Source organism: Phocoena sinus, chromosome 9 (genome assembly GCF_008692025.1).
Source record: "Phocoena sinus isolate mPhoSin1 chromosome 9, mPhoSin1.pri, whole genome shotgun sequence".
In the NCBI taxonomy this organism is placed as follows: Eukaryota; Metazoa; Chordata; class Mammalia; order Artiodactyla; family Phocoenidae; genus Phocoena; species Phocoena sinus.
The window spans coordinates 70,106,333-70,127,950 of NC_045771.1; the positions used below are offsets into that span (position 1 = coordinate 70,106,333).

Below are 21,618 nucleotides of genomic sequence, written 5' to 3' on the forward strand. Positions count from 1 at the left end.
CCTCACTGGTAAAATGAGGATAATGACAGTTCGTATCATGTAGGGTTTTTGGTCAAATTATATGAAGTTGTGAAATGTGAAGAATAGAGCCAGTCACAAAGTACTCTTCATAGGTTTAAGTAAATTCCTTCCCCCTAACCCCCATCATACAGACACCAAACCAGACTTTCCACTTCCTTAAATTAGACTTATGTTTCCTTGATTCAACACAAAGCATAGTTCCATCAGCCCTTACATGTTATAATAAACATTGCCAGTCATGAGTTTTATAGTAACTCAGAAATTATTATTGTGGTAAATGGAGAAAATTTTAGATTTACCACAATTCTCTACACGTAGTTTCAAAAGCTAATGAGTAGTTATGAAGGCAAGTGAACAAAATTTAGATTAAAAGTTGGCACGGGTCTGAAACGGGAAATATAATTTGAAATTCATTTTGTTCCATTAAAATTTTGCATCTTATTCAGTCTAAGAATTTTTGATTATTTTAATAAATAAATCAACTTTGAGGTAGCCGAACCAGAATGAACACATTTCTCAATTTAAAAAAAGGCAGGTTATATTGGTTAACTCGTTAGTGAATGTGGTGTGAGAAATGGCACGATAACTACTTATTACTTTTCTAAAAGTATACGTCCCCCTCCCTTGGAGAGGTAGGAATTATGACATTTTTTATGATCTGTGTTGGAAAATGTATTTATTGTAGGATTTTTGTTATTGCTTAAGTTTTGCCAAACTCTGTTTCTGATTTAGCAAAATCTATGATTTTTTAGCTATTAAGACATTTCAGTCTTATTAGCTAATTTGTATCACTTTCCTATTGCCACTCTAACAAGTAATCACAAATGTAGTAGCTTAAAGCAACACAAATCTATCGTCTTATACTTCTGGAGGTCAGAAGCTTAAAATGGAGACTCATTCTGGAGGCTCTAGAGGAGACCTCTTTTTTTGCCTTTTCTAGCTTCTAGAGGCTGCCTGCACCCCTTGGCTCGACTTTGGCTTGACTTTTCTTCATCTTCAAAGCCAGCAGTGTTGCATCTTCTCTCTCTGAATCTGCTTCCCAGTGCTTCTGTCATGACATCACCTTTTGGCTGTGTCTCTGATTTTTGTCCTTTCTGCTTCCCTCTTTTAAGGACCCCTGTGATTACATCACAGAGCCCACCCAGATAATCTCCCTGTCTCACGAGCTTTAACTCAGTCATGTCTGCAATGTCCCTGTTACCACGTAAGGTTGAATATTTGCAGATTCTGGGGATAATGGTGTAGACAACCTTGGAGGGCCATTATTCAGCCTACCACAATGTTCCTATTACTTTTTCTTAGGATCTCTAATTTGGGTTACATACTACATTTTTTTTTTGCGGTACGCGGGCCTCTCACCGTTGTGGCCTCTCCCGTTGTGGAGCACAGGCTCCGGATGCGCAGGCTCAGCTGCCATGGCTCACGGGCCTATCCGCTCCGCGGCATGTGGGATCTTCCCGGATCGGGGCACGAACCTGTGTCCCCTGCATCAGCAGGCAGACTCTCAACCACTGCGCCACCAGGGAAGCCCCATACTACATTTTAAAAACAACTCTCTTCCTCTTTGAACAAATAATACAAAGTGCTTCAGAGGTTCCAGATTATTTTGCTGATAAACTGAATAAATACACACAACTGTTACTTTCTCTTTCTTCTTTTCTTTTTCCCGTTCCAGATCCTGGGTGTTTGGCTGACCTACAGATACAGGAACCAGAAAGATCCTCGTGCTAATCCTAGTGCATTCCTTTGATGAGAAAACAAGAAAAATCTTTCATATTCTGATCTTGTACATTTCCTCTAAGTTAAGCTAATTTGCCTGTTTAAGGAAACAGTATATGAAAAATTACATAATTGACAGTGAATGATATATTTTTATGTTTCTCTAAATGTTTTTCTTTTTCCATTGCTGAAAAAATCTGAAACTTGTGGTCTCCTCTGAACCTCAGTGGTACCTTGTAATCTACTGTTTTTCACAGTGTCTGGCACTGTCCACTGTGGCCTTTCTTAGCGTTTTTACCTGCAGAAAAACTTTGTATGGCACTATTGTGTTGATCATATTGTGAATCTAAATGTACATCTCACTGGAATAATTAATTGTATGTGGCACTGTGCTGTGTAGATAGTTCCCACTGGAAAAAAGAGTTGAAGTTTATTAAAGCCAGAAAGTATGAGATTCTATTCTGTTAAGTTCAATAAGGGAAATCTAAATTCCTCAATTTTTTTGTCCTTTTATTAGGAAAGATGTTGTGGTGAAAATTGTTAACATAAAAGTGATAATTTAGTTCTAGTAGTCTTTCTGATTACACTAATGTACTCTAGAAATAGCTAGGTCTTTAGGAAATTGTGGTTTAGTTTTTGATTTTTACAGGTAAGTGCAAAGGAGAAATGGTTTCACGAATGTTCTAATATGTAACATTTGCCTTCAGCCTTCAAAATGAAATGAGTTTGAGAAATTCAGAAAGTATATCTATATAATGTTGATATTCTTTTATAATAATTTGAAGTCCAAAAGACTGCCTTTTTAATCAAGTTACTATTAATGCATTGGCCCACATAGCAAAAAGATATTTGACTATCTTACAAATTCTATATACCTCTTCCGTGAAATTTCTCTGTATTGTCACAGCAACTCGTCAAATCCAAGCCTATTTGAATGTGATCTCCCATAATTTGGAATTTAAATAGTATTGTGGTTCTGTATATTATGTTAAAAAATTAAGTATGGAAACCTTTCTTCGTCTATGAATGTTTGAATTAAAAGAAAGTAATGGAAGGATTGATAAATGAATTAAGTGAAGTGGAATTCTTCTCTTTTTTGCTTCGGGTTCCCTTTGACTGACCTAGAGCTGAGTGTTGCTATTTCAGTGTATAATCCAGCCATGGAATTAACTTCCAGCACCAGTAGTCATCCCAAAATCTTTCCTTGAAATGTTTCAGTGTCTAATATTTTCTCCATAGCGAAAATTGTTTTTTAAAAGAGAAGTCGCTCATTTTGGGGGGAAAAATATGTAAAAGTTCTTTCCTGTTACTAAAAATTACTAATTTCCTGTCTTATATTTTATGTAGTGTATGGTATTTCATTAGTAATTGTTTTGATGGCTTTTGGACCAAGAAAGAGGATAAATAGTTAATCTATAGAATTTTAGAGCATTTTGAGGGTGAGTCACGTACATGCCTCTGGAAGACTGGCTCATCTTTCAAGAAAGCTAAATTCCCTTGGTGCAATTTCCATGCTGTTGTAGGGGAAGAAAAATAATTTTTTCTCTGTTCTTCTGAGTTCTTGGCTGAGACCCCGTGTAGCAAATGACAGATAACAAGAGAAACAACAGAAATTTATTAACATGTATACCTCATGTATACATAGGAAATATCCAGAAAAACTGCTTAACTCCTCGAGATGGCTCAAGCCATCATCTTAAATACCACATCTTCAGCTAAAGGCAAAAGAAAGGTGTGTGTGTGGGGGAGGGGGGCCGTCAGGAAGCCAGTTATGGGAGGTTACTAGGAGAGACACAGTAAATAAGGATAAGGTTTGTTAGCAGTTTTAAGCCAGTGCCATTGATAAAAGAGTTTCTTGTGATTTCGAATCATCCTTTTCTTCCTGGTACAGAGAAGGAGACACCTTCACAAATGGAGATTTAAGTGTAAATTTACCTTACAGAAGAGTAAATTTCTACTCTGTTTTCAGAGCTTCTCCTGTCTGTTCTTTCTCAAAAATAATCAACTCAAAATAATCTTAATGCCGAAGAGGCATATTGTGGGGTGGCGTATTCTGCCCTCCTTCAATTTCATATTGAGCTCTGGGCGACCGTCTAAGTGTTGCCACTTGTACCATAAGATGAGATTGTAAGTGACTCATGAAAGAAGTGAGATTTTTGGACTCCGTCTTCCTTTAAGGCATTTTGTATTTTCCCGGTTTGCTTTGTTGCATTTTGAAGTTTCCATGAAGTTCTGGAATCTCCTACTAGAATACTTTTCTTGGCGTGAATGATTTTATGTGGCAAGGGCTGTTCCAGAGAGAACCAACCCATAGCCTTGGTTTATACTCTAATTGCAATGGCCTTATTTAGGTCACCCTAGTTACAGACCAGGGACTGAGAAGCAAGAATCTTTAGGACTACTAAACTCTGAATACTGTCCCGAGTTCCGAATGGCTGCTGGTGAGCCTGCCGAGGTCAGGCCGATCCCAGGATGACAGGAGGGCCACTGCCTCTGGTGCACAAAATGTTGCCACAAACACATTTTGTGTCCTCAGAGGAGGGTACGTTTCAAATCAGGGTCTGTCCTGGAGCGGTAACAAATGTCTGTAAGGCCAACTCAAGACTCCAGAGCTTCTTTCTTCTAAACCTAGCATTTATTAAAAAGCAGACAAACAAAAAACCTATTTTAAAAAATTCTTTCATTCTCTATGGACTTATTTCATTTAGAGAAATGTTTCTCAGAACATTTACCCAGTCAGCCTTGATGTTAAAGTTGAAATTTTAGAAAATATAAGGCTAATACAAAGGGAAACAAAAAGTTAGGTTATAAATTCTGGAAATCCAAGCTCATATAGCTTAAATTCATTTCAGCTACTGTGTTATCTAAGCGACAGTGAGTTTGTGAAAGCCAGTTATGCATGTTCAACCTAAGTAATATGCTGCTGAATGGAACCTTTCAGAAGAAAAAGAAACCAGAAGGGTGGCTTTTAGTTCTTAGTTTCTTCAGCCAAAAACCTCCTCCCACAGTTTTTCTAAATATTTGTTTAACCCTGTTTGAGTTTTTCATCCTTTTGAAAATGCACTGACTAAATATATGAAACTGTTTCACCCTTTAGCTGGTACTGAGAAAGTTAGAATCACGTTTTTACTTAGTATTTTCAAGGGGAAAACCACTTTTGGGCATCGTGATTATACAAATAGGATCATTCACATATCAGTTGTTTTATTGCGGATGACAATAAGGTTAAAGACCAAGTTGTCCAGGTTTCTGGATAAGTGAAGGGATTTGTGTAAAGTTGTTCTGCACTTGGCAGTTAACTTTTACACCAGGCTCTCTATGCCAGATGCAATTACAAGGTGGGTTTTCAATGAATGTTTTCTAAACAATTTTAAAGGGGCAGTGCCCTTCACCCCACACCTCCACCTGACTCCAGAGGGAGAGGGAGGGAGAAAGAGAAAGAGAAAAGAGACCACAGCTTTTCGTGTTGAAGTTTATCTGGAATGTCATGATCACAATTGTAGTCGTTGAAATGACTCTTGAAACAATGGGAAAGGGGAAGAGCGGCCCCCCCTAAACCATGTGCCAGGCTGCTTCTCCGGTCCTCTCCTCTGCTGAGGAAACTCAGCTTTTGGAATTCATTTTCAAAGAAGGGCTTGAGGGAGTTCCCTGTGAGTGAAAATATATGTCAAAGAACGGACTTTGACATCACTTGGAGGGTGAAACCGTTTCTGCTTACTTTTGGGATCTTGCTTTTGACAGGTCGATGACGTCACAACTTGACAGGTGGCCTCTTAATAAGTTAGGCTGACTTCATCTGGACTTTGAAGTCTGCCTCACTAGTGGGGTACTGGAAGGTTTCGTGCTTGCCTTCGAGCTCTTTCTCTTCTCCCTCCAGCTCCCATTCTCAACAGTGATTACTAAATACGAGGACCTCAGTACCTACTTAGGATTACTGGAGGCATCGAACAAGCAAAAAACCAAAGCAGAGATAGCTGGTTATAGGTGATCGTTTGAAGAAGACCGCGGTTCTAAAACAGGTAATAAAGGTTTAGTCAGGTATGTTGATCATCTACGTAAATGACTTTTACAGATGACTTCTGTTACTCATTTTTCAAAGTTAGTCCTCTCCCTCCTACCCTCAGATAAAACTGATAAAAATTAACGTGGTAACATATACATAGAATAAAAAGTATCATTTTAACTGTCTTAAGTGCATAAGGGGTTCAGTGTTATTAAGTACATTCACATTGTTGCACAACTGTCACCACCATCCATTTCTAGAAGGTTTTCATCTTCCCAAACTGAAACTTTGTATCTGTTAAACAGTAACCCCCTCATTCCTCCCTCCCCTCAGCTGCTGGCAACTACCATTCCACTTTATCTGTATGAACTTGACTGCTCTAGATACCTCATCTTAGTGAAATCAGACAGTATTTGTCCTTTTGTGACTGGTTTATTTCACTTAGCATAATGTCCTCCATGTTCATCCATATGTCAGAATTTCCTTCTTTTAAAGGCTACGGAATATTCCATTCTATGTAAAGCACATTTTGTTTACACATTCATCCATCAGTGGCTATTTGGTTTGCTTCTACCTCCCAGCTATTGTCAACAATGGTGCTGTGAATGTGAGTATACAGATATCTTTTTGGGTACCTACTCAGAAGTGGAATTATCAGATTGTATGGTAATTCTGTATTTGTTTTTTGAGGAATGGTTATATTTTTTTCATAGTGGCTGTCATTTTACATCCCCCCCTAGGTTACCAACATTTTAATTCAGCTGTTCAAAATAATACTCTAGTCTTAAGGCATTCTTCCATTTCTCTCTCAAGATATGCTCTCACTTAAATTTATTTAAACACAAAGGAAAGATTGTGAGATGACAGTAAAGGGTTTGGTAGAAAGAGCAGGCATTGTTAACATTTCCATGAGCTTAAAACAACCATTTTTATGTTTGCAACTTCTCTTTCTAACCTTTGTTAAGTACACATGTCCTATAGTTGCAATTATAGCATAGAAATTCTTAAATTCTTTTTCACTTACCCTTTTTGTTTCTCTGTGATGTTTATAACTTATAGATGACAACATAGTGCACTTTGTGTTAATTATGTATTCATTAGATTTGGAGGTGGCCCCTTTCTTTGGGTATGTTTAAATAATGTTGCCATTGGCATCTTCACAGAACAGTTTCTCTTGAATGATTTTCTTAGGACAAATTTTCAGAAGTAGAGGAGACTGGGTCAAAGTTGATCAATTTTTTTTTTTTAATGACTATTGCTCTGTCACTTTTCTAAGGGAGACTCATTTCCCTTGCAGCCTTGACATTTGACTTCTCAGAGATGTATTTATATTTTAAAAAGTATATGGGTGGCTAAAATAGCATGTCATTCAATAAATTTTAAGGATTTAATCTTATTTCACATCAGCCCAATTAAAAAAAAAACTATTTTGCTGTACAATAAAGGAAACCTGAAGAGCTTAGAAGTTGTCATTCAAAATATTTGTTTATACACGTGGAAACTGTTTTTTTCCTCCAGTTAACCCTCAGAGAGCTTTCTAAATGGGATATTTTACCTTTTTAAGTACATGTAGCTTACCTACTTACAAGGAGGGCACCCAGTCCCTCTGGTGATATTTTTGCTGAGGATTTACATGTCATTAAATCAACAACATAGGTTTCTGTTGCAGAGCTCTTTGACAGTACTGTGTGAGGGAAAAGTATTTTAAAAAGTATTAACTGGGGAAAGTTAATAATGCCAAAGAATCTATTCAGAAAAGGCTGTATCCAAACAAACAAACAAAAAAAGTTAATTAAGACAAGCAATAGATAACCAATAGACAAAGCATTGCACAGACTGTCGCAGCCATTCAGGGGCCAAAGAAGGCAGTGGGGTTGGGGTGATAAAGGAATTTTATCTAACAATGAATGTGAGAGTAAATATGTAGTGAAGTAATGAATACATGGTTCTAATTTTTGTCAGCAGAATAAAGAGTTAAAAGTAGTTAAAGTGCTTCCCTATCTGATGGCACCTCCTCTTTCACCTCTTCCAAAGATAAGTAGTAACCTCTGATCTCTACCCCATGGACATGATGTCAGTGCCCTTTGCTCTTGACCCAGCAGGTCACATTTGGGTGAAGAAGATGGGAACATATCAACTGAATTTATTCCCGGCCAGTACTCTAAAACCTTAAGAAAACAAATATATTATGAGTTTAATTTTCACAATTTCATTAGGGTGTGTTTAAGGATGCAGATGTTCTTTGAATGACTTTTTTTTTTTTTTTGTGCGGTACTCGGGCCTCTCACTGCTGTGGCCTCTCCCGTTGCGGAGCACAGGCTCCGGACGCGCAGGCTCAGCGGCCATGGCTCACGGGCCCAGCAGCTCCGTGGCATGTGGGATCTTCCCAGACCGGGTCACGAACCCGTGTCCCCTGCATCAGCAGGCAGACTCTCAACCACTGCGTCACCTGGGAAGCCCTGAATGAACTTTTTTTTACAAAATTAGTCTTCTGAAGGAGAAAGCTACCTGCCAGAGGCTTTCTCAGAGAGCAAAATCTAACTAAAACTGGATTGCTAAATTCAAGAGTGTCCCTTGGGGTTTCTGGCCAGGGTGAGGAGGGGTGGTCTTCAGTTAGGTATTGATTTTCCTGGGATGCCTTTGTAGATATTCTTTCACACTAGAGCGTATTGTTTGATACTTCTGTTGTTCAAGCTCATGTCTACTTTTAGTCACCCAGTGAGAAACTGTAGCGAGATGAGATGATAACTTTGTTTTTGGGCTTTGTTGCTTGAACTAGGTTTGTCTTGTCCTCTTTTGGAACATTTTGTGTGTATGAAAATCCTATTTGGTGAATGAACCGAATAGCTTTTCTGTGAAAGACCAAATTGGGGGAAAAAAGAACAGTTTGAACACCCCTAAAAGGATTTATTTTTAAAAAAATCATGGCTCACTATCATAGTATAAGATATTGTTTTCATGCATGTATACTTAAGACAAAATTTTAAAAAAGAGCTGTTGTAACATGAAACCATCATCTAATCAGTAGGTTCACCAGTGCTTCTGCCTTCTCCACAGTCTTCTAAAATCTCCTCTGGTTCCAAGTCTCAAGGCCCAACACAAAGGGAGGAGCTTGCAGATTTTGTTTTTTCTCTACAATTCAGTCTTCAGGAACTTGAGAGCTTTCCTCATGTTGTCAAGCACTAATGTGGGAAAAAGTTAAGAGAGTCAGCACATCATCAGAAATCACATTGATAGATACAGCATGAATGTTGGTAACCTTGTAAATTTTTTTCTAAAAGTATGTGAAATGGCTTTTATTATTATAATCTAGTTCTCTTCCAATGTTTATTAACTGCCTTTTTGGACAAGGCACGGTGATATTACCTGTGCGGAATACCTGCCTTTAAGGAACCCAAAGTCTTATTAAGATCTGTACTGTTATCTCAAGAATGGTCAATACATTTGGAATGTGCTTCCCTTGGCACACCCAGAACCTACTGGAGACATTGATAATGGACCAGGACATTCTTTCCTGCTGCCCAGACACAACTTCCTAATCCTTCCCAGCATAACGTTCTAGGTTGGTGCCACCCAACGGAAATTTCTGTGATGATGAAAAATAGTCAGTGCCTATTCACTGAGTACTTTAAATGTGGTTACCGTGTCTGAGGGTCTGAATTTTAAAACCTTAATTAAAACAGCTACATGTGACTAATGGCTGACATATTGGGCAGTGCAGGTCTACATAGTCACTAGTCATTGAGTGAATTGGTTCTTATGACAAGACTCAGTTTTCTTCCCAGGAGGACTAATTAGATGTCACAACTAGGTACAGTCTCCCATTGAGGTTCTTCATCTGCCTTGAGTCTCACATTTTTTTTTTTTTTTCATGTTATGGCAACCCCAGGGGAAGTCAGTATCTTGGCAACTCTTTGGAACCATCTTTCCTACTGATCTTTAAAATTGAACTTGAATTCAACTTTAATAAGCTGGACTAAATGATTTCACTTTTGTTACTTGGAGAAAAGCATTTAACAAAGCATGCAGATTGCTACTGTTGCTATTGTAATGGTACGATTACTATTGCGCTCAGGTCTGTGGTAGAAGGAGTTAAGTGAGCCTAAGAGAAACCTGAAAAGGAGGTAATATGGTCCTAGGATTCTCCTAGAGGAAAAGATACCTGATCTAAATAACTCATCTTTAATTGAGTTTTTAAAAAAGTGAGATCAATGCTTGAATGTAATTTGCTGGAGGACACAAGGCCAGTTAGGGTCAGACTGGTTCTCTGGGGTCTCTGAGCACAGCTTTTTCTCCCCTCCCCATGTGAGCTCTCCTCCCAGTACAGCAGTGAAACAGATGTTCAAAGGAGGTAACACTTACATAGAGCCATATCCGAAGGTTCGTAAGCATAGAGACGATTTGAGTATCTTCCAGTGATGTCGGCTCTAACTGTCAGGGATGGGTCTACAAAGAAAAAGCCAAAGGGAATGGAGTACTATGTTTCAAAATAACCCCTATTGCATGATGAAGCCTACACGTTTATCCACATCCCACGAAGAGAACACAATGTGTCCTGCTGGATGAGATTCTACTCCATCCAGTCTGCAACCTGGCCTCTGCAGCTGGTACCCAAAGCCAAACTGGGAGCATTCAAGAGCCATGCAGTGCTATTTGTGGAAAAGGTTAAGAACCCTGCTGCCCTATCTATAGTAACCTGAAAATAGGATAATATACATTCTTGGGATGGTGTTTTGTTTTTTTGGTGAAACCATTGGCATTCTCTACTAAAGAATTATTTTAAATTTTTGAAATGATTATATTGTAATTGAAATATGTTACCAAGAGCAACCTGGATAATTAGGAACTCACATCAAATGCTAGTTTTCCAAACCAAAGTTTTTTTTTGTTTGTTTTTTAAATGAATAAAAGAATGCAAGCCCTTAAGACCAGCCAAGGTGAAATAAGTGTGTAGTTTTTTTACTTTATTGTTAAGTAGCTGCATTTTAAAAATAGAGATTTAGGCATCTTCCCTTATACGTATATTCCTAAAGGTTTAAATCCTTTTTTTTTTTTCGTGTTTTATATTTACTTGAAGTTATCAGTTAATGAGGAAAAAACAGGTATAAATAAGATGCATCCAGAAGGGAGGTAGTAGGATATGCAAAGGCCTAGCAACCTTGCCTTGAGATAAGTGATTGAAGGAGGCTATGGGCCGTGTCGTGAGAATTAGGTGAAGAGGAAAGATGAGGCCCAGCCACATGGATGCCAAGTCCGTCACCTGAACTTGATGGACAATCCCTGTCGTTTCAGAATGTTGGACTAGGACCAGCAGACTTAAATTACAGGACTTTCGTTTGTTCAAGAAAGACTTAAGACCTACTCTACTCCTGCTCGGTGTAGAGGATACAGACACAGGGTCTCATCTTCATAGTACAGTGACATCAGAAAAGCTTTTTCACCTCCCAAGCATTGGCTAACAGCCTAGGCTGCACGGTGGAGTCATCTGCAGAGCTTTCAAAGACTGCCACCTGCGTCCTAGCCGCTGAGATTCTGATTTAATTGGTTTGAGGTGTAACCTGGGCAGCTTGATGTTTAAGATCTTCCAGGCAATTCACATGTGCAGGCCTCGTGGAGAACTACTGAGCCGGAAGGAGCAAGCTTCCTGGGACCTAGTTCTTATGACGAAAGGAATTGAACGGGGGTTAAAAAGCCCTTAGACAGGAGCATTCTGAAAAGAATTCCTGCACAGGGTGTGACTGGATGATTTATAAGGGCCCTTTCATTTAAGGGTCTAAATTTTCTAAATCGTAACAAAACCAAATCTGTAAGATTAGCTCTAGTTCAGCCTTCCTCCTTTTCTCCCTTCACTTTTTCTTGCCCCCGTTTTATAGGTTAGTGTAACTTGGATGCCTTACAGAGGTGATCTGCTTGATCCGTGTGAGCTCTGCTATGTGATGGCTTTAATTATGGATTGCCCTTTTATCAGTATCACTTTGATCAAAGCCAAGCTCAGTTCATTTGTTCAGTCATTTAACAAATACTTATTGTGAGCCTACCACAGGGTCATGCTGAAAATATGATGGTGAGCTGAAGAGGATCTAGTCCCTGCCACATGGGGGGGGCAATATTTATTCAACAATCACCCAATAAATACAAAATTAAAACTGAGGAAAGAGTGACCATTGAGAGGAACATGGTGCCACAAGAGCACATCGTGGCAGTTTGAGCAGGTCAGTGAATGACAGTGATTAACCAGGTGAACTGGGGGTACCGAGGGGGGAAGCAGAAAAGCTTTCCAGCAGAGGGAACGGCACGTGAAAAGTACCAGTGGCCGGAAGGAGCATGTCTCCTTTGATTTTTGTTTCTTTCAGCCCATATTCATAACTTGCCTAGAAATAATGATCAGAAAATGTCAGAAAGAAAAATCCAGCACAGGAAACAAAAGTTTGCCTGATTAAATATTTACAGACCTGATACAATTCAGGGAAATGATTAATACGTTTAAACAGTTAACAGGGTGCTTCTTTCTCAGGTGTACTTGTGGCAGAAGATGAGAAGTTAGAATTAGCAGATGAAGAAAAAATGTCATGTATGGAAATAGGTAGAAGCTTGCATTTCCTAATGAAAATAGGTTGTGAAGCTGAAAGTTAAACCTCCCCAGTAGAGCTTCGTCGTGGCCTTGGCCATGGTGGAGCAGCACATGACGGTGTGGAGGACAGAGGCAGAGATGTGGCGGCACTTGTGTAACGTTCAGAGTGTGTCTCATCTCATTGTCACTTTTACTTACCAACAAACATAATCCTGGGGACGTACTGGCCATCAGGAGAAAGGTGTTTGTCAGTTGTTTCATACTAAGATTTAAAAAAAAGCAGCTTTCAGTTTGTTTATATTCTTCAGTTATTTTCAAACTTGTTAAAACAGTGTGTCCATTACTGGGCTAGGCATATATATATATATTTTTTTGTGCGGTACACGGGCCTCTCACTGTTGTGGCCTCTCCCGTTGCGGAGCACAGGCTCCGGATGCGCAGGCTCAGCAGCCATGGCTCACGGGCCCAGCCGCTCCGCGGCATGTGGGAACTTCCCGGACCAGGGCACGAACCCGTGTCCCCTGCATCGGCAGGCAGACTCTCAACCACTGCGCCACCAGGCAAGCCCTGGGCTAGGCATCTTAAGACACTATAAGGCACATCTCTAACACAGAGAGTTTATAATATAGATGGGGAGGCAAGTTACATGCATGAAATAATAAGACAGAGCAGCCTGTGAGGTAGAACATGAGGTAAAAAGCTGATGCATGTGGTGAACAAAGAGCCAGAAAACTCAGTAAGGGAGAATTTGGAAGGAATACAGTGTTTGGGGAAGGAGCTTGGATGAGGTAGGAGGAGCTAGCATAATGAAATAAAAAAAGAAAGTCATTTTTAGAGAATCTGTAAAAACAGGATTATCTTGAGAATTCGTTTATCCATTTATCATTTTTTAATTTTCTTTGTTTAACAGGGAGATACAGGTAGGAAAAGGAATATTTAGGATCCAGGGGGTGAAATGTTATGATGAAGGATGTACAGGTGCATTGGATGCCCAGAGCAGGACATTTAGCTTTATCTGCAGGTTCCGCTAGGACTTTCCGAAGTGGGTAAAGAGGAATCTTTAAAAAGTAAATAGGAGTCAGTTATATAGAAAAGGAGGTCACTCCAGGCAGTGGAGGGGGGAAGATTATACAAAGGTAGAGGAAAGGCCTACCACTTTATATAACCAAGTGTTTGGATGGGACTAAAGGATAGGGATACCTGAGGCGGTAGTGAGAGAAGATGCTAGAAAGCTACTTCAGGGGCTGGCTTGTGACTGGCCTTGCACACCATGCCACAGTGTTTACGTCTGCTCATAAATAAATAAGAACCACTGAGACTGTCATACAGAGTGAAGTAAGTCAGAAAGAGAAAAACAACTATCATATAGTAACGCATATATGTGGAATTTAGAAAAATGGTACAGATGAACCTATTTGCAAAGCAGAAATAGAGACACAGACATAGAGAACAGATGTATGGACACCAAGTGGGGAGAGGGGGGTGGGACGGATTGGGAGATTAGGGTTGACATAAAAATATACACTACTACGTATGAAATAGATGGCTGGTGAGGGCCTACTATATAGCACAGGGGGAAGAAAAAAGAAGGTACAATCTGTTAGTAGGACACATATTAAGTTAACCTTAGAAATGCATTCCAGTATACATTAGGGGCAGACAAATACTGTTTGATTCCACTTATGTGAGGTACCTACAGTAGTCAAATCCATAGAGTCAGAAAGTACGTTGGTAGATGCCAGGGGACAAAGGGGGACAGTGTGGGGAGTGGGGAGGGGGAATGGGGAGTTAGTGTTCAACGGGGACAGAGCTTCAGTTTAGGAAGGTGGAAAATTCAGGAGATGGATGATGGTGAGAGTTGCCCAACAATGTGAGTGTACTTAGTGCCACTGAACTGTACAGTTAGATATGGTTAAAATACTATGTTTTACATTATGTGCCTTTTATCACAATAAAAAGAAAAAATATTAAGAAAAAAAGAACCACTGGAGGGGTGTTAGAAGTGCCATGATTGAGGTTTGGTTTTTAGAGTGATTACCCCGACAATCATGTGGGATTAGATGGGATTTATTTTGTAGGCAGGGAGCCACTTAGTAATACTGCAATAAGCTAGGCAAGGTGAAAAACTCTTAGGCTAAAACAGCGGTCCTCAATTGATAGGGAAGTGACCCATAGCAGGAATATTTCAAAGTTAGAACCTCAGGGCTTCTTGACTGCCAGAGGTGGGTGGGAGGCTCAAATCTAGAATAACACTCTAATGGAATAAGGAATAGAGAAAAAAGAGCTTTTTGAAAAACCTGGGCCTCGCTGATCAATTCGGTGTTGAACGTGTCGAGTTGAAGCTGATGACGAGATTTCTGGAACTAGGCTGTGTGCATAAGTTGGAAGCTGTTGCGTGTTTGGGGAAGATGTGGGAGTTATCGGTAAGCAGGCATTGATTAATGGCCGATGAAATTGTCCATAGAGAATATAAAATATAAAAAGAGAAGTAGGTCAAGTAGAGACTCATGAAGTCACTCATATTAAGGGGTAGAAAGAGGAAGAGGTGCCTTGGAAGGGAGGTGAGGAAGAACCGCTGGCGTGCATGCTCCTTGAAAAAGCCAACTTGTCAACCTGGAAAGAGGATGACAGAGAGAAGCTTCAGGGACATAGAGTTAGGGAGAGTAGTTTTCTGAGTAGTTTACTGATTGTTTGCTCTCGGAAGGAAAGTGGATACCGTTTGTATACCAAGCAGAAGAACTTGTAAAGGCAGAAAGCTTGACCATCAGGAGGGGTGGTGATGGTGAAGTAGGACGGGAAAGCATGAGGCCACAGCACGTGTGGAAGGATTAGATTTGGACACCTGGAGAGCCATCCCTTCTGGGGAGAGACGGCACACGGACTAAGAATGGGTGGAGAGCAGCCAGGACTGCAGGCGAAAGGGGCACAGCAAGGAATTTTTAATGACAAAAACGTTCCACTTATTACAGCAGCAGAGAAATTCTGGACCACAGGAGAGTATTTTTCAGACAACTTAAAATTATTAATTGCTAAATAAAAATGTAGACACGCAAGAAATAAAATCTTTCCTCATTGTAATCTATGAGATGAGATATTTGGAGCACATCCCCGTTCATGCAGTATGACTAAGATGTATAGGGAAAATGAACCATCCATTTCAAATTGTAAGCCACAGAGAAATGGCAGGATGAAGAGTAAACTTACAACTAGATTGAGGAGGACAAACTGCTCTGCCAATTTCTGGATTTCTTTATTTTCAGCAAATGCCTTCTTTAAAGCTATAATGTAAAGAAAAGATTGTTAAGCATTCATTTCATCACCAGTCAAAACCATCATTCTCCGTTGGATTTGAAGTTGAACTGTATTTGTAATACAATATTCAACTCCGCCCTTTCTGCAAATGGTTAGTGAAGTAATATCTAGGCCATTGACTAGCTTTGCTTCGCTACTGACTCATCCAATCATTCATTCATCCCTTAATTTTTTTACCTATATTTACGGAGTGGTTACTATGTGGCAGGACTGTTTCATGTACTGGGAATAGAGCAGTGGGGGAAAAAAAATAATGTGCTTCCTTCATAGAGCTCAAACGCTTGTGTAGGAGACAGGTCATAAACAAGGAAATAATTTTAGGTGGAGATAACGGTACTTTGAAGAAAAATAAAGCAAAACAAGAGGTTTAAAAGCTACAGAGTGGTTAGGGTAGACTTCTTTGAGGAGGTGACATAGAAATGAGAGGGCGCTGCCTTCTGAGATGTTAGGGATATGTCACACATGGCAGAGGGGACTGCAAGAGCAATAGCCCTGAGCTGGGAATGGGTTTGGATGCTTTGAGGGAAAGCACAATGGCCAGGCTAGATGCAGTGGAGGGAAAACACAGCGAGAGTGGTAAGAAAGGAAAGGCAGCCAGGGGCCAGGTCATGTCCAGCCATTCGGGCCATGATCAGGAATCTGGATTTAATTTTACCTGTGATGAGAAGCCACTTGAGCACATGAGTGTTAGGATATGATGGCTTCCGTGTGGAGAACTGACTGTCGGGTGACCAGGTAGGTGCCTGTTACAGATCAAGGCAAGATCTAAACTTGGTTTGGATGAGGGCAGTAGCAGTGAGGCAATCGGAGGTGGCTGGATTTGGGCAGGACCTACATAATATATGGGGCCCATTGCAAAATGAAAATATGGAGCCTCTTGTTCAAAAATTATTACGAATTTTAAGACAGCAACAACAGAGCTTTACAAGCATAGGAACCTACTAAGCACTGGGTCCTGTGTGACCGCACAGGTGGTGTGCCCATGAGGCTGGTGCTGGCTTTCAGATAGATGGTGAAGATAAAGCAATGGTATTTGCTGATGTATTGGATATGAGATGTAAGAGAAAACAAGAAGTCAAGGATGAATTCTAGAGCTTGTTTTTGAACCAATGGCTAATACAAACTGTGGAAATATTTGAAGTTACTTTAAAATATGTTTTTACTACATAAAATATTCTTTTAAATTCAGCTGTGCTAGGTGCTAAGGATGTAAAGATGAGTGATCTGGACCCTGGCCATAGAGCTAAAAGCCTATAAAGAAAATTATATTTAGAAGTATAAATTACCTTGACTGTGTGGGCATTCATCCAAGTGATGAATAATCATCAAGGGTTTATTGCTTTAAGAGACAAAGAGAGATTGGATCATCTTTAATGAGTAGGATTTCATGTGTAGCTAAAGATCACTAGATGGTGCTCTTGAGAGCTTTGAGGGAATTCTGTAAAACTTGTCTTTACCTTGTCCTGGATTTGTGTAAAGCTTCTTCATATGTCTGAGTCCAGATGAGTTGATCGCCCCAACCTAGAACAAAATGAACCAGTATATTTAAAGTGATTATATTCTCAGGTCCAAAGCTGTTGAAAAGCACTGGTAAAGCTGGGATCAGTATATACTTGATGCTAAAGAAGAGCAAAAACCTCTAGAGAAAGCAGAAACAATGATAAACTTGGATCAATCTAGAACCAACACGTAAAAAATATGCTCAGCACACAACTCTCGGCTCTGAGTGTTAAATCTTTACCAATTGAGTATAACTGGAGGCCGACAAGAAGCTGACTCCTACCTCTGGAGAGGGTCTGGGGCAGTTTGGGTTGAGAGTCCTTTGTGTCCTTCTTAGCTCCTGGTTTGACTGTGGTTTCTTTGGCCAGAGTGTAGGAGAGGACCACGAGTAGCAAGAATGCTGACACTGAAATCTTCTCCATGGCAAATCTGATATGGAAGACAAACAGATAAGCAAAAAGTCAATAAAACAAAAGAGAATTAGCAGTTTTCGAATCTTCAGATTGTAGCACAACCATGGGATACAACAGGAATTGAGGCTTAGATGAGATTGAACACGTGCAATTGGAGTAAAAAACTACCTTCCACAGAATTTTCCTAAGAATACATAGTATGAATATCTACCATCTATCTATCTATCTATCTATATCATCTTCTACCTCTATATGCTATAGATAAAATATGAAGATCTCCATAGAAATCGACAATATAGAAATAGATATATTTCTATAGATATATATCTATATAGAAATAGATATATTTTAAGAAAATAAGTAGATAGATGTATATATTCTTATAGCTAAGGGAATTTGCTTTTAAATTTATATTTAAAAAATTGTTGTACTGGAAAACACCTTAAGGGTTATATCCTCTTTTCCCACCTCCCCATTGTCTCATTTTGTAGATGAAGAACCTGAAATTCAGAGAAGTGAAGACTCATGAGATGGGCATAGAACCGAGGCTTTTGGATTGTGCCGTTTTGTAGTGCTGGCTCCCATCTTCCCATCCTGAAAAAATTCCCCTAAACATACATACTTCTTTAACATTTTGTTAAAATGGGGACACTGCCACTGAAGAACAAGATCTGAGTAAAATGATTTATTTCATTTCGAAACTGCCAGCTTTATCTTTGAACTAAAAACTTGCACCCAGAAAACTCTCTCCCTAGTGTAATATTTACTCAAGTTCTATCTATTGGTTTTGAATTGGTTAAAATACATCAGTGCAGGTTTCTTTCAGTGAACTAATTCTTTGACTCTCAGTGCAGGCCTGTTAGGGTAGGTGGTTGTAGGCATGTACTTTAGCGCACAAAAAATATTCTATGGGACTCATAACACAGAGAAACCAACCCCATGATGTCTCTTTGTTATTTTTTTTTCCTTCCCAGTATTCCAAATTTAATTCTCAGGGATTGTCACACTACTGTGAAGCAGATGCTTATGAATGGCAAAGTGAATGACAAGGTAAGATCCATGAATGAGTGAGGAAGTGAGCTAGCTAGCTAGCAAAGTGAATCGCACTAGCCAATCACTAGGGTTATCCAGGGACCATAACATGCAAAGCTGGATACTCGGGATGCCAATAAAGCCAAAGACTGAAATTTCCTAAAAAGAAACACCTGACTCTAATATTCGTGTATGTTTCAAATTAAATCAGCTGAACTCTGCAAGGGAAGCAGGATGGACCGTCAATGCTTAGTATTTTTAGGGAGTAAAGTTTCTCATGTTCTGATAGAGCAAGTGGGAACCTTTGTTAAGCATTAGCCAATTCTAAAAAAAGACATTGCTAAGTCACCTAATCCAGATGATGCCTTGTATTAAACTGACCAGTTGTTACCTGTGTTATAGTACGTAGCCACACAACATCTCACTCAAAAAAGACAAAAGCAAAAAACCAGGGATACACTTTGTTCATTTTCTATACCCATAAAGATATGGAAATGCCAATAACAATTTTTATTATTAAAGAAACAACTAAAGTGTGCTCCAAGTCTTCCAGCCTTTTTGGTACAAAGGCTTCTTTTTTTTTTGTGGTACGCGGGCCTCTCACTGTTGTGGCCTCTCCCGTTGCGGAGCACGGGCTCCGGACGCACAGACCGGGGCACGAACCCGTGTCCCCTGCATCGGCAGGTGGACTCTCAACCACTACGCCACCAGGGAAGCCCTGGAGCTATTGATATCTTATACGTGTTTTATGGCAGGACGACTCAAGGGAGCCGAATAAAACTCCTGCTGTATAGACATCCTGCTCTGAGCTGACTTTCTGAGATTCACTGTACTGAGTTTTCATTACTGAATAGACTGTGATCTGCAAACTGCCTGCATAAACCACCTCAAAATAGAAAGGTAACCACCGAGGACATTGATAATTTGGAGACACGCACACACACACACACACATCCTTCAAAACCAGAACTTTTCACTTTTCATTATATCTGTCTTCTTATCTTCAGCAAGGAATGCCTTGCAAGAGGTTTCAGTGTCCCTGTTCATAAATGCCTCAGGAAAGCAACCAGATCTCTCCTTGTACAGCCTATCCCATGAATTTAAAGACTGAGGAAGCAACAAGGATATCTTTGTATTAGACACAGAAAGAAAACTGTTTTCTGATTTGCAATAATATTCTGAACTGTAATTCCGAGCAGCCAATCTGAGCTGAGCTTTCACAGTCCTGCGGGTCTTTGCTTTCCAGTGGGAAAGAAACAGAGCATGAGATGGTGATCAGGGCTCAGTAACTAAGACAGGGGATCCTGGGCCCTGTGGTGGGCTTGAAAACTCCTGGAGTTCGCTCACTCTTAAACCTTTCATTTCCTGACCGAGAAAGCATTACCTTCAACCAGCTCTGGAGCATAGCTCTGCCAAAGAGAGGTCTCAGTAAGCCTCTGGTGGAAATCCCATGATTCCTTCTCCAAATCCCATTTCACTGCCCATGGAACTACCCTGCACTCCTCTGCCTGTGGATGGCCTGCAACTTTACGCAGGAACCAAAGGCCAAAGCTCATTCTAACAAGTGCCCTTCCAACACTGCTGTCAGGAGCCTTACCTGGATTTTCCCACCCACCTGTCTGTGTGAGCCAGATGGCCTCAATGCAGTCCAAGCTTCCTAGTATGCTGGCTCAGCCCAAACCTGTATTTATGCACCTGAGCTCACCTCAATCCCACCCACTAATCCCATATTCACATGTTGCAAAGTCGGAGAGGAACTGTTCTTTTCCCAAGTCTTCCCTGGGCTAAAGAGTTCCTTGTTTTTAAGGATAAGGTTGCAAACGAATGCCTTTCAGTATGCATGTTTTTAACTGTTTGTGAAAGTAGATTGTTAAGAGATTGAGAAAAGATGGGCAGAGTGCCAAATCCAGGTAAGCTTTGACTGAAGACATTTGATTTGCCTGAAGGCTGATTTGTCTTTTTGCGATTGGATGGAGTTTGTGGTTTGTAGAATTTTTTTTTCTCCCTCCTGGGGAGATTGCCTCTATTTAGTTGGAAACACACAAGAGGTGATACACAATTCTAACCCCTACAGTCATATAAGCTGCTATCCTCCATTATGGTATAAATTACTTTACACAATGTACTTCCTCTTTCTGGCAAACAAAATGTATAGTCACTATAGGTATGAAAACAATCCAAACCAAGCATTCACATCATATTTTAAAACTAAGGAACTTACTGAAAAAAGATATCCTAACACTATGAGTTTTTATTAATTACCTTGCAGCAACTTCCCTCCAAAGAATTCAAAGGCATTTCACAGCTATTCTTTTATTTAATGGCAGACTTTCCTGCTAGGCCTGCAGGAAAGTATTTACATCATTTTTCAGACCTAGAAAGTAAGGTCTGCAACTACTTTCTCATTCAGGGTTATACAATTATTCGCTCAACATTTTAAGACTGGACTTGGGTTTTCTGTAAAAAAATTTTAATCCTGTGTTTTGTTCTTGAAACTATGCGCAATCCTTAAAAGTTCAGAATAGAGAAATCTTTAACAACAGAAAATTAACTAATGGGATGCAAGCCCTATAAAAATAACTTTTGAAATGAGTTAAGATAATATTTCAAAACATTTTGAAGTATTTAAATTTTTGGATAGAGCCTTAATTTCTGCAGGCAAAATATGAAGTGATTCCCAAAACGGTAAATTTTCACTAGAAATGAGTTTACAGAGATCATTTCTTTAGGAGTTTGAGTGAAAACAATGATTTGAGCTCAACTTTTAAAACTGATAAGCCTTTTATATAGACTCAGTCTATTTAGTCTTTAGAATAGTCAATTCAACCCCCTCATTTTGCAGATGAAAAAAATGATGTTATAAAATAAATGACTGTGTGAAGATCTCACAACTTGTTAAGGGCATTGCTGAGACCAAAGCTGTGGTGTCCTCTAGTCTGTCACCTGCTAGGAATGGAAAGTGGGTAGCATGTGGGCTCCATAAGATTCTTGTCTCAGTCCTGCATCCTGTGTTCACTTGCTGGATGATCTCAGAGACATCATTTAAC

At 39.7% G+C, this 21,618-nt stretch overlaps 2 protein-coding genes across 3 annotated transcripts in view; one reads left to right on the forward strand and one right to left on the reverse strand.

Annotated features, from left to right (window-relative positions):
* TSPAN13 (tetraspanin 13) overlaps window positions 1-2,809 on the forward strand; it is a 34,052-nt gene extending 31,243 nt beyond the window's left edge. The window contains exon 6 of the mRNA XM_032642173.1: window positions 1,697-2,809. Coding sequence (XP_032498064.1) covers window positions 1,697-1,771 — 75 coding nt within the window. The 3' untranslated portion in view covers window positions 1,772-2,809. The remainder of the gene's footprint in view (window positions 1-1,696) is intronic.
* A 5,814-nt stretch (window positions 2,810-8,623) lies between these two features.
* Window positions 8,624-20,230, reverse strand: AGR2 (anterior gradient 2, protein disulphide isomerase family member). Of its 2 annotated transcripts, none has more exons than XM_032643374.1 (8): window positions 20,187-20,230; window positions 17,410-17,555; window positions 17,084-17,147; window positions 16,913-16,965; window positions 15,519-15,592; window positions 12,513-12,576; window positions 10,106-10,189; window positions 8,624-8,925 (listed from the first exon to the last, which is right to left on the reverse strand). In XM_032643374.1, the coding sequence occupies exons 2-8, from the start codon at window positions 17,546-17,548 to the stop codon at window positions 8,876-8,878; spliced, it is 528 nt and encodes a 175-aa protein (XP_032499265.1). In that variant the 5' UTR covers window positions 17,549-17,555; window positions 20,187-20,230; the 3' UTR covers window positions 8,624-8,875. The 2 variants fall into 2 exon arrangements, with proteins under 2 accessions (XP_032499265.1, XP_032499264.1); XM_032643373.1 differs by having other exon boundaries at window positions 8,692-8,925; window positions 20,169-20,218.
* Between the last annotated feature and the right edge of the window lie 1,388 nt (window positions 20,231-21,618).

What these genes read in the sequence shown, in the direction of transcription:
- AGR2 (XM_032643374.1), bottom strand. Translation starts at nt 17,548, where the DNA reads ATGGAGAAGATTTCAGTGTCAGCATTCTTGCTACTCGTGGTCCTCTCC. An exon ending in TGAATGCCCACACAGTCAAG is followed by an intron (nt 15,593 to 16,912) that starts GTAATTTATACT and finishes TTTACATTATAG; the next exon opens with CTTTAAAGAAGGCATTTGCT. An exon ending in TTGTCCTCCTCAATCTAGTT is followed by an intron (nt 12,577 to 15,518) that starts GTAAGTTTACTC and finishes TTTAAATCTTAG; the next exon opens with TATGAAACAACTGACAAACA.